General features: G+C 39.6%; 1 protein-coding gene across 11 annotated transcripts in view; it reads left to right on the forward strand.

Moving 5' to 3' along the window:
* The window catches only part of PROM1 (prominin 1), a 61090-nt gene that overhangs the window by 19765 nt on the left and 28524 nt on the right, over positions 1 to 12801 (forward strand). For 8 of the 11 annotated variants that reach the window (XR_010361455.1, XM_064418592.1, XM_064418599.1 and 5 more), the window contains exons 3-5: positions 3396 to 3454; positions 6367 to 6393; positions 7916 to 8121. Coding sequence is in view for 10 of the 11 variants with exons in the window: in XM_064418592.1 (XP_064274662.1) it covers positions 3396 to 3454; positions 6367 to 6393; positions 7916 to 8121 (292 nt within the window). In the remaining variant the exon portion in view is untranslated. The remainder of the gene's footprint in view (positions 1 to 3395; positions 3455 to 6366; positions 6394 to 7915; positions 8122 to 12801) is intronic. The other 3 variants (XM_064418596.1, XM_064418597.1, XM_064418602.1) reach the window with 1 other exon arrangement.

Below are 12801 nucleotides of genomic sequence, written 5' to 3' on the forward strand. Positions count from 1 at the left end.
GCCCTTGAGTTGTGCATGAAACCTGTACTGTTCTTACTATTAAATTTATTCAAACCATGTGGGAACCTTTTGTAGCAATTTTCAGGCTTTCTTGCTTATTAAACCTAAAGATGTTTTACTTTCTGATAAATAAGCTTTAGAGTCTCTAAATTTCAAAAAGAGGCATGAAGTGCTACTTCCTGCATAAGTTTGTTATAGTGTATTCAGGTTGACTTCTATCATTTTTTTTACTCACAGGCTATCAAATAGAGAAACAGTATAAATAAAACTGCATAAGGAGCACTCTGAGCAATTTAGGCATATCACAAGAAATCAGAGCAAGTTTTGGGTTGTTTTGGTTTGATTTTTTTGAAGTATTGTCTCTTCTACTTGGAGATACTGAAAGTGACTGGACATGGCCCTGGGTAACATGGGGGGTCACTCTGCCCTGAGCTGGGAGGTTGGACTGGGTGGTCTTCAGGGGTTCCTTCTGTTCTCAACTATTCTGTTTCTCTTGAGTAGTTACTTTCATATGCATAATATGTACCAGCAAAGGTCCATAGATCTGTGTGGGAGTGTCTGTGGGTGTGTGTTTATACAGGTATGTAAAACTTCATGTAACATGCTTGAAGGTTTGGTTTTTTTAACGTTTAACTTATTATGGGGATAGACACTCAACTAGGAGAATGGGTAAGTGCCTTCAATTTTTATTTAGCAGGAAAAGTTAACATTTTAAAGATTTTCTTGTACCAGTTCTCAATAGTAGAAAATGTATCAAAGGACATTTTTGTCAATAATAAAATCTTGCTTTCTTTTATGCTTCCTGGCACTGTTTTCACTCCTGCACTAAATAATTTATAATGGAAAGTCATTATGATTGCAGGATAACTTTGGAATAATTGACACTGGAGGGGACCTTCAGACATAATCAAGTTCAACTGTTTTACAAAGCAAGATGAACCTCAAAGTTAGGAGTAGCCTGGAAATGAGAGCAGGTTGCTGGGGGCTCTTCTGGTTGCCTTCAGAGCAACAAGGAGAGTGATGCCACAGATTCTTGGTCATTTGGCTCCTGCATCTGATCACCTGCACACAGCCTCTGCTGCTTCATGCATGGAGGATCACAAAAGGTTTTCCATTTTATTCCTTCCTATCACATTCTAATTGAAGCTGGTCAGTTTCTCATCAGTGGCTTTCACACAATGCTAAATAGTTGAATCAATATGTTAATAAGGGAGTTGTTTTACCCCTTTTCCTGTATGCTGAAAGCCATCTAGCTGTGAAAAAAGTTATTTAATTTATGTCATGCAGCCATATTTCTTAAATTTATTTACATGGCATAGAAATCAGCAGGAAGAAAGAAATACTACCTCTGCTGAATAAGAAAAAATTGTCTAACAACCAGTGTGAATTACATCTTTGGGGTTTGTGAAGTTTTACCTCACATAGATTTGTATCTCCTTGTTACTGAAACTTTGAGAGAAGCACAGATGCTGCCTGGGATATTCACCATGCAGGAAGGATGCTGGTCCCAGTGTGAGAGGTGTTTCAGAATTGCAGCAGTGATCAGTTGTGTGTTCCCATGCAGTGGTGTGTGCCTTTCAGCAGTCTCATGACTCCCAAGATGCAGAGTGTGAAAGGAATTGCAGGGATCATAACTCTTTTGTGCTTCCCAGGTGCTTATTCTATGTATGTTTTGGTTTAATTTCTCTTACTGTGGGATTCAGCCTTATCTTGTATTTTAAGTGTGGTCTTTCCAAAATGAGGTTGCTTCAGAATAGAGTCCTTCCTTACATACCACCAGCACTCTCTGAGTGTTTTGGAATCTACTCCCTATGCCAGGAATGATTAGTATCTTGGCACTTCAGTGATCCACTAACAGATTTTTATTATTTAGTTGGCAGTCCTGCTGGCTGCAGCTCCCTTGCTGGGACTACCTGCCTTAAACCAGGAGTTGGTGCTTTGCTGTTGTGTGTTTTCTTTCCCTGGATGGTTTTCTGTGAGGAAGTCTTCAGGATTTCTTCAATTAGTCGAGTCCAAGTTCTTACTGCAGGGTGTCGAGGAGGGAGGGCTATGGACACTGCTTGCTTAGGAATTTGTTTTCCTGAGCCGTGTGTTGGGTGCAAGAGGAGTGAGATCACAACCCCTGTGAACTCCCTGAACATACTTCACAAGTGCTACAATAAATTCTGAGAGGCCTTGTATTTTTGTTAGGTGAACAGTCAGTTTTACACCTTCAGGTCCTTTATGGATCCTCGGGTTAGGTAACTTACTGGAGGTTTTTATCTGCTGACTGGAGGTTGTTTATTAACTAAGTTAATTTGCACGTGGGGAGACTGAAAACAGATAATAGTAGGATGAAGTCCAGCTCTGTATGAGCATAGGGTGTAGAGTTCTTCCTTGAGCTGTAGTGTTTGCCTTCCTGACGTGCTACCTCCTCATCAGAGGCCAGAATTCAGTCAGTTATTTCTCCTGAACATCCAAGCACTGGTGCTTTGGCACTGTGTAGGATGGAGCACGCCCAGGGCCACTGGTGCTTCTCTGAGGCAGAGGGTCTGCAGAGCTGTGGTGCCCCTCTCCTTCGAGTGCAGGGTGTCACAGAAGTGGCTGGGAGCCACGGTTCCCAACTTACTTTCCATAGGGTTGTCCAAACCTTGATAACAGTAGGGTGGTGATGTCCCAAAAAGGGGATCCATTTGTTGCAGCTGCCAGGGTTTACTGAAGGTGGCACTGGTTGTGTTAAATTCCTGCCTTTTTTTGTGATTGCTGTAATTTTATATATTGTGAGTAAGTTAGAGTGAGCGTTGGATCGATGCACAGTAAATAGTAACAAGTTAGGCTTTCTGATTTGTTTTGGTGGTGTTACATACTCCCTGTTGATCCAGAGATCAAAAAAGAAAATACAGAAATAAAAAGTGGGAAAAGGATTGGGGTAACGTTTGCAAGATAAGGATCTTTGTACCCTTCTGTGAAGAAGTCATGCTTGCTTTACACATTATGTTTCTAATGCTGTGTATATCATATGCTGTATGTATATTTATGCATGTATGTACTTGGCATAAAATGAAGCAAAGGTGATACCCAAAACATTGTCCAAGTAATTGATACATATGTGATAAACTTTCAATGATTTTATGGTACAGAGGAAGACCTCGGACAAACCTTCACTGTATTTCAGTAGCAACTGATTAATAGATAGACAACCTGGCTATATTCCTGTGAGCTCATAAAACACACGGTTGATTAGAAATGTTGTTACTAGACAGATTTATAGGGACACTTACATGCTTGCCTATGCTGTTGATTGCTGTTCCTAATTTGATCTTGCCAACCTAACAGTAGAATTCATATTATTCTCTTTCCTCTGCTTTTATAAATTATGTTGTTTAAAACTGTGGAATATTCTTGCTTATTTTCAGATCTCATCAGAAAACTAGCACAGCAGCAGTTTGGAAATTCACAGGGCGATTATCAAAAGGTAAATTGTCTATGTGTATCTGCATACAGTAATGAAAATTATGACTTTGAAATTCATTTTTTTTTTTTCTAAAACACGATTTAGTATTTTAAAAGTATATGAACAGAATACAAATATGTTTTTTTAACTAATAAGTATGATGTTTTCCTAAAAAATGTGAGACCAATTATAAAGAAAATTGCATAAGCCACTGTAAAGAAATTACTCATAGTTAAAGATGACTTAAAATTCCAGCTGTAATGGGATTGTTGCACAAAGAATGATGGCTGTTTGTATTGAAAAATACAGTTTTTATTTAAAAAAAAAACTTAGGGAGAAACATTACTGCTTAGCTCTCATGTAACCTTCAACTACTGTTTTCCAAAAGCTGAATTTGTATTATAAACATACTATTTATATATTAGCAAGAAGATGGAATGGAATGTGCATCTAAGTTTTGGGCTGTTCTGGAGCAGCTTTCCACTTCTGCATCAGGAGTTGAGTTTCTGCAGTAGAACTGAACTGTGCCCAGGCAGTGGTGAAGTTACTTCATAGGAGCTGCTGGTGCCCACACTGCAGTGTGCCCAGCAGGAGGATGGGTGTGCTGCTTGCACACAGACTCTGAGCTATTGCTGTGACCAGGATGGCCTTAGAGCTGCTTCTGTGTCCTCCCAACAGCAAGCCTGTTTCTCCTGTAGCTTGATGAGCTCTGCATGGCGTCCTGGCGCGTGGGTTTTGTTGTTTTGCTGCATCAGGTGACTCCTGCCAATCCCACCTGCTTGCTTGGTGTAGAGAGTGGTGCAGCACAGATTGTTCCTGCACACCCAGGGAGGGATATAAGGATAGGCCTTGGATGGGAGAGTCTCGGGACAAGACTGTTAGACCATAGGTGGTACCCCTGACCATCCCTGAGCATCCCCACTCTCACAAGCAGAGCATTTAGTAACTAGTACGTAAGTCGTGAGGAATCTGAGACTAGTCCTCTGTAGGGGATGTGATTAAAGAGTGACGTTTAAAATATTAGGAGTGCTTAAGAAGCAGAACAGATACAGGACATTCATCGGTCCAAATTCTGATCTGAATTGCAAAAACATTGCAAAAAAATTACAGTGCAAAACCTTGAAACAGATTTGGAAAAGGAAAATGTTTTAGGACAAGTAAGAGTGTGCTTCAGAAGACAGAAGCATCAGTGAGAATCAGCAGTGAAGCAGCCAGCATGGCTGTAGATGTGCCCCTGGAAGAATTTCCAATGGATACAGAGAAGTGTGAATGTTGCTGAAGGGTGTGAATAAGTAGTTAGAAATTTTTGCCTGTGGTTCTGATCACTCAAATTTAGGAAGAATGAATTCAGACTAGGATGAGTTCAGGAAGTGTCCATTAGAGTGGTCTGGGAAACTTGTGGATCTTCCAATGAAACTGGAAGAGTTTGCTTAGCTTAGGAAAAGAGCTGATAAGGGATGTGCTTACTCTTTTGAAATATATATGGAGAGGAAGCATGAGGAAGAAGGATCTGCTTCTTGGGCAAAATATAGTGCTAACACTGAAGCATGGGGGCTGAAATGGACATGTGAAAGGAAGACTTGCTCACCAAGAACCCTTCAGCAGCAGGAACAGGAAATGTGCTTCTCCTATTTATCCTGTCAAATTTCTGCTGTCGTTCCTTTGTATCATTTTTTTTAACCTATTTACAGAACGTGTTAGTGACCCAGGAGACCTTTCCCACTTCTGTGCTGTGTGTCCTAGTGTTCCCAGCTGGACTCTAACCATGAACATCTCCCCATGCTCTGCCAGGGCAGCAGTCTGCCAGGTCAGCCCAGCAGCTGAGCCGTGCCTGCTCTGGGGAGCAGCTCGCTGCTGCTGCCATTGCTCTGCTTCTGCTGGGAGGCTGCATGCTTGACATCTTCAAAATCATACTTGGTACCCGATTAATAAGGCAGGGGAAGCACTACTCGTCCCTCCATTAATACAGGAGAAAATATGTTAATATGTTCAAAATACGATTTTGAATATTTTAAATAGTATTGTTCAGTAGAGGTTTCAAGAGGATGTGTGTGATGCTCATTAAAAAATCGCTAAAACTTGAACAATTCTGATTCTCACACATCAGACTTTGGGCTGAGGGTCTTGCCGTCTCTAGCTTGTCTGCTTTTCTTCCAGTTAGAAGAAAGAGGAAAGCACTGCCAGCTGGGAATTTGACAGAGATGAAAGGGAAAATAAATTAATTTTCCATTGTGGAGACAAGGGGGAAAATGAGTTTTTCTGAAATTCTGTCATAGAATATTTAGTTTTCAGTGTTTTTCTGGTTCTACAAATTAGAAAATAGGTAAACACTGTTAAATAAATTTCTTCAGCTATTCTTGAATGCCTTTTCTTTTTTCTTTTGAATAATTTAAATTGAACTTCTACATGGTTAATTGAAAGTGAGAGTGAATTTTGTGTGTAATGTGTTAAGATCCCAAACTGCTACTGGAGGTACTAAAATAAAATAAGCACCAAGTAGAAAAAATTAGTCAAGACTATCATATCAGTTATGACAGGTGGAATTCATGAAGAAATCACCAAACAACAAAATAATGCAATCTCTGGCCATCTGTGAGATATATTGGGAATTATATGAAATAGATGCTCAATGTGGAAGTAACTGCTCTGTCATTTTTTAAGATGAAAGTATTTGTTGGACAAATCCTAGATTCCTTTAATTCATCAAGGAAACCAGAGAATAGCTGCTATGTATTTTATTGTAAATATTTTTCCATAATTATTTAATGGTGCTTCTGTGCATTATTTTACTTTAGTGGCTTGTTTGTTATTGTTTCTGTGTTGTTAACTGTTATGATCTAGTCATGGTTATTTATTCATTATTCATGGGATTTGTTTTTTGTGCATGCTGCCTGTGTATTATACACACTCTCCATTTGTTTTGACTTCCACAGCCAGAAAATGTTGTCCTGACTCTTCAGGTAATGTCTTATGGTAGATGAACAGCTTTGAAAAGAGACTAACCTTGTCTGCACTGCTCCTGTTAAAACATCCATAGCCATTTTAAATGTTACTTTAAATACTGGTTTTCCATCTAATCTATCTTAAAATAACGTGCTGTCATTTAATTTTTGAAGTGTTCAGCTTCATAGAAAAGAAAACAGTGATTCTTTTGCAAAATCCAGCCAAATTCTTCTTTCAAGCATGCAGCTCATAGTCTTCAGAAGGAAGCACAGGTTTTAACAAGCAGTTAATAATAATTAAAAGAGTAGTTTTCATCCTAGAATTGGTAATTAGGGCAGAAATTTTCAACTCTGCTGATGGTGGTAAGTTGCTGTATTTGGCTCAGTTGGTAATTAGGGATTGTGAGGAAGGGCATCAGCAAAGCTGGAACTAGAGCATGATTGATATCTTGTGAGAAATTGTAACTTATTTTACAGGACAGTTATGCAGCCTCAGTTTCATCGTTTTGCTGCCGAGTTGCCCTTGTGCTGGTGGATCTGTAAATCAGAAAAGGCTTCAAAGTACTAGTGTGAGAATTAGTTCTCCAAAGATTGGGAAAGGAAAAGAGAAGACAGATTTATCAGGGGAGAAGGACTCCTGGGGTGTTCCCACCCTGTGCTATCTGTGCACATACACCTCCCCGGCCTGGTTTGGGCTGGGTTGTGTTCTCAGCAGAGGGAAGCAGCATGGGCAGCTCACAGTGTGTCCCCTGGGAGCCACACTGCCTCGTGTAGGGCCCTAGGGCTGCCTGGCCCAGCTTCTTGGTCCCGGGGCTCTTGCAGAGTGAAAGCAAGTCAGGGTATTGCATTGCATCGTTCCCTTTCACTCCTGCCAGCTTTTGAAAGCATCCTTTTAGTTGCTGCTGCTTTGCTGTTTGGCAGCAGAATAAATGTCTTTACCTGAGAGATTTTAAAATCTGTCTGCTTCTTCATGTTTTGCAGTCCCTAAGCAGGTTTAAATTCAGCACTTTGGAGTAACCCCTGCCACTGTAATCGATCATCCAGTGAAATAATTTCCCTTTGGGGTTCAGATTAATTTTTCTACTGTTAACTGAATGAAATGGAGAAAAAGTGAAGCCTCTTTTCCCCCTGATGAGGTGTTGCTCTAGTTAGCCTTGCTGACATTTGTGGAGCCTTTTTGGAAACAGATGTGAGAAACAGTAAATTCATGGTCTGGGAATTCAGATGTGTTCATTTTTAACCTGTTTCCATTGCATTGATTCACATTTATTTTTTGTGAGCCTACTTCTCTCTTAGCACTCACTGTTGTAGTTTGCCTAGCTAATACTCTAGGAAAATAGTTATTAGCTATCAATATCTACAATGTTATATATCTTTTAGTTAGAAAAGTTGTCAATTATTGACAAAATATACCAGTTCCATAACCTCAGTAACTCAGTAGATGGTTTAGTCTGTAGTTTGATTTTTAATTATTTGCTCTATATTGATTGCAGTTACTGTGTGATATCTGCTGTTACCACTATTTTTGTCTGAATTACAGGCCATCTACTATGAAATCGGTTTTATAGTCTCCGCAGCCTTGGGATTGCTATTTATTTTGTTACTGCCTCTTGTGGGACTTTGCTTCTGTATGTGTCGTTGCTGTGACAACTGTGGTGGGGAAATGCATCAAAGACAGAAGAAAAATGCTGACTGTCAGAGGAGCTGTTTTGCAACATTTCTTTTTGTTGCTTCTTTAATAATAAGGCAAGTGTGATAAAGAGAACAATATGAACCTTGATATAGCGCTTATGTTGCAGTGTCATATGACAAATGATATTATTGTACTAGCCTACAGGTGCAGAAATTATTGCTTATTAAAGAAAATATAACTGCATTATAAAAAATCCTGTTGCTATCCACAGGTCATTATGTACTTAATTAAGCAGAATATAGGTGTGAAACAAACAAAAAAATTTTGTCTGTATTGGGCAAATGACATTTTTGCCAGTCTCAAAACAGCAGTTGCAGAATGTTGCATTACACTTTTGAACATGAGAGACCCTATCCTGTGTTCAGCCCCCACCCCACAGAGAACCTGAGATATCACATACTGCTTTGTTCTTGGTAGTGCTGTGGTGGTGAAAAAAGCAAGTAAGTATCTTCCTTCAGTATTTGCTGTACTCCAGATATTTATACTAGTTCAAAACAATGGATTTTCTTCTGGATCCTGTGTTGTTTAACCCAAGCATGCACGCTCTGTAAATCCTGGAGTTTGGAGACATTTTTGCACTGTTGGTGTTAGGACTATACTCCTGTGCTGGGTATGTAATGGGTGATGACAAACTACAACCAAGATTTCTTCCTACTTTCAAAATACATTGTTTGCTTTCAGGCTTTCTGTTTTCCTTTAACTTCTTCATGTTTTCAGCTGCCTACTATCCTTATTTTGTGATTATATTAAAGAAGGAAAAAGAATTTTGATCTATAGAGTGTGATTGTTCAGTCATATGGGATGTACTTTGTCACTTTGCTGTAGTCTAAATTGGTTTTTTTTTCTATTACTGTGTGTTATGACAAATGATGACCTTGCTTATGCTCAAATAGGGGACAGGCTGATATCAGATACGGGAACATGCTCTTTTCTCTCAAACATCACTAACAAACATGACCCTCAAGAACCTGAAAATTCAAAAACTGAATGGTGTAGGGTGATAGGTGCATCCCTGCCCTGGTGACAGGACAAAAGTCCTTTATGGTTCAGGTGTGCCTTGAAGACAGTAAGTTATTAAATTACCACTCACCATGTCGAAACTGGAGGTAGGTCACAGAGCTTGCCAGCTGTCTTTCCACCACATTGCAGGATGCTGTGTTGCAGCATGCTGCTTTCTGGTTATAATGAGTGGGGAATGTTGCCTATTAATAAAGAAATGAGGATTGTCCCCCTTGATGGTCTCTTTAACCTGGGCATTTGCTGCCAGATATCCTTGTAGGATTAAGCACAGCCAGCACAGGCAAATGATTCTTCCCAGGTCATGACTGGCAGATCAGTGATCCCTAGTAATATGCTTTCCAGAACTAAGGAAATTGCCTCTTTAATGTCTCCTTTCCCCCTACCGGCCCTTTTATGAGACATCATGATGTATCAGATGCTTACCCTAAGTGGGGGTTGAAATGTTGCCTGAAATCAATCTGCAGGTTGAGTGGAGATAATCTCATATGAGGACTCACTCCCTGGTTAAGTCTCTAATGCTGTGAGTGATGTGCAAGGCAGGGTAGAACTTCGTAAGGCTGATGTTACTGATCCCAGACTGACTGAGGGCTCGAGTCTCCAGTATACCTCTGTACAAAGAGAGGTTCTCCTGCCCTTCCAGGATCTTCTTTAACAAGTGACAAGATGCCATGCCTGGATCTATTTAAGTCCATGTCAGGTTGCTTACTGCTGTACTGTAACAAAAAAGGACAGTCTTACTGGTAGGCATAGCCCCAACAAAAAATACTGGAGAAAGCATGAGGTTTACTTAAAACTGTTTCTACATGTCTTGTACTGTACTCAGAAAGTATCCTTGTGGTGACTTTATTGTGGACACTTTATTGCCTGCTTTTCTTCAAAGTTCCTATGCAATTTCAGCTTAGGTGGAAGGTTTACCTGTAATTCTTCCAAAGTCACACTTCTCACAGACTGTGCCCGAGCTGAATACGTGAGCATGACAATAACCAGAAGAGTTTAGTCCTGTGTGAGTAAAATCCTATGGATACTTGCAGGCAGAGGCAAAGGAATGAAAACTTGAATGATCTCTATCAATACAGGATTACATTGAGATGTGCAATGAAATTACTAAGGCAGACCCTGTCCTTGTTTGGGTATAATTTTAAGTTAATGAACCATGACAGGACTTCCTTGGGAGTAGGTTTCCCAGCCCCCCGCCAAGAGCCTGGAATGCTACAGACTCCATTACCCTGAGTTGTGCTGCTTCAGAAGATGTATTTGGCACTGCTGGCGTCCCACAGAGTACCCTGAACCCACGCCTCTGCCAGTGGAGCTTTGCTTTAAAGGCACTCCTGTGGAACATGCACACAGACACCCTCTGGAAGGCCTGGGAAGAATTTCTAGAGGGTGGACTTCTTCAGGATTATCATCTAAGTGTATGTTCTCCCTCCATCTCTCTCCATCTTCTCCCTCTCTCTTGCAGTGCCAGACATTCTGGGATTCTCTCATTGAGCCACTTTTTTCCTTTTTTTTTTTCCAGTCGCTGATATGGAAAAATGGTTTCAAACTGTCTTTCCTTGGTTGGGGGAGACAGGTTAAATGCACGGTATTGGCAGGGGAAAGATTCTGATTGTGGAGCTTGCAATGGACTGTGTATCTAGGAGCAGCTCTAGAAAACTTTAGTAGTGTGGGGATGGGTTTTCTTGTGTGCCAGACTGCAAGATCACACTGACATATATGTGCTGTTAATGCAGGTTTTAGAATATTTCAGCCACTAGATTTTAATCACAATCAACATTTCTTCTCACTTTTCCACTGATGTAGTGCTCTGTTAATGAGAATGAGATCTTAGACTCAGCTTACTGCAGTGGTGTGTACAGGAAGTGTAAGTTTGGGTTTTTTTCTTTCAATTTAAAAAAAGGCTTCAACTAGATCTGCTTTCTGCAGGTGAGGCTTAAGTGAGAAGTACACTTTGCTCAAGGAGGGGTATAAGAAAGAAGTCAGAAAGCCTGTAATTATATATGCAGTTGTTTATCTAGGGTGTCATTTTCCAGTACATACACTTTCTGTTTGAAATATTTCTTTGTAGATGAGTAAAAAATACATGCAGTGTTTTTGGTAGTTCACAGCTTTTATACATGAGTGTTTTACTACAAAGTAGGGTTGTATTGCTAAAGAGCAGAGGATATAGAAATAATCTATCAAATACCTAGCTAAGTAGATTGAATATTCCAGACTTATGTAAACAATTACATTCTTTTCTTCAAATGTTAACTGAAAGTTTAGGGACAGAGACCTGCTATTAGATCTTACTCACTAGTCATCTGCAAGCTTAGGCAAGCATGCTTTCTCTGGGAAAGAAATGTAATTTCATTAGTTGTTGTATATTATAAAGGCAAGGGAGGAATGTTTGATTTTTAAGAAAGTATATATTGCAATACCAAATTTGCTGATGATAGAAAATGTCCTGGTTATTGCATAGAAAAACACATAGTCAGTTTTCTGTGCATCCAAGAGAATTTGTGTTAAAACCTCTTTTTTTGAAGTAATGGATGTTCGGGAAAGCCAAGTCTGGAGGAAGGAAATGGTGTTTGGCATCTTGGCAGGTACCTTATCAGGCTTCACCTTTGTCCTCTTGGCTGTGTGGGATTGGTAATACAGGTTGTTGAGAAACTGGAAATCAATAATACCCGAAAGAATTGGTGGAAAAGTTGATGCAGAAATCTCTCCATTATTTTTAAAAATTCTTTATCTGGTAGCAAGGAAGGGGCTATTCTTCCAATATGTAAATGAGCTCAAGGTCTCTATTTTGTGTCTTGAAATAGAGAAGCTCAAGCTTCTCTATTTCCTTTAGCTGCAAGCTCAGCTAAAGGAAAAGCTTGGTTTCCCCCTGCAGCTGGTTTAGTAACATTTATATACATCTGTGAAACCTGGCAAGAAACTTGAGTGTGGAATATTGGACTCCTGAGGAATTGTTAAAACAATTTTCTTAACATGTTACAGAAGTGGCATGTCCTTTTTATTCCTGCTTTATGACTTTCTCCTCATAACAGCTGCTTATTGAATGTTGACTCAAGGCTCAGTTACATAATAAATAGATTTTTCCTCTCATGTTTGTTTAGTTACATTCAGAGTACAGTCACACTTGTTCTGAGTACCTTGGCTGCTTGAAGTATCTCCACTATCTTGTTTCCTCCCACTCTTTCCATATAGGAAGCTGAAGAGAAAGATGTTGTGCTGAGATCTTACAAAGTACTGTTTTGTTTGCTTCCAATTGACTTTTCCGATCTCTGAGCATAGAACCGAAAGGATAAAAATGCTGTCTGTCTAAAGAATGAGAATATGGTCATAAACTCTGAGCCTCAGAGCAGTATACACATTTGCTTTTCCTGATAGCTTGAGATAGTTTGTCTTCTGATTACAGAGAAAAGCTAAAAATATTTTGGTAGCAATTGCCATCACAGTAGAGTGACAAGAAATAATATATTGCCTTTATTCAAAATTAAACTGTTTACTATGCTTGTCATAGAATTATAGAATGATTTGAATTGAAAGTTACTCAGTTCCTTGGTATTTAGGCATTTTGAATTCTCATTCCTTGGGTGGTAGGTGATAATAGTGTCTGATTGAGTGTTGGTCATAGTGGCAATGAATCTATGTCGTTTGCTGTAGGTTAAGTAGGAGGATAAATGTGTGTGTCCCTTTGTTCCTTAGTGACTTCTGGGAGGTTAATTAAC

The sequence above is a fragment of the Passer domesticus genome, chromosome 4 (genome assembly GCF_036417665.1).
Source record: "Passer domesticus isolate bPasDom1 chromosome 4, bPasDom1.hap1, whole genome shotgun sequence".
Lineage (NCBI taxonomy): Eukaryota > Metazoa > Chordata > Aves > Passeriformes > Passeridae > Passer > Passer domesticus.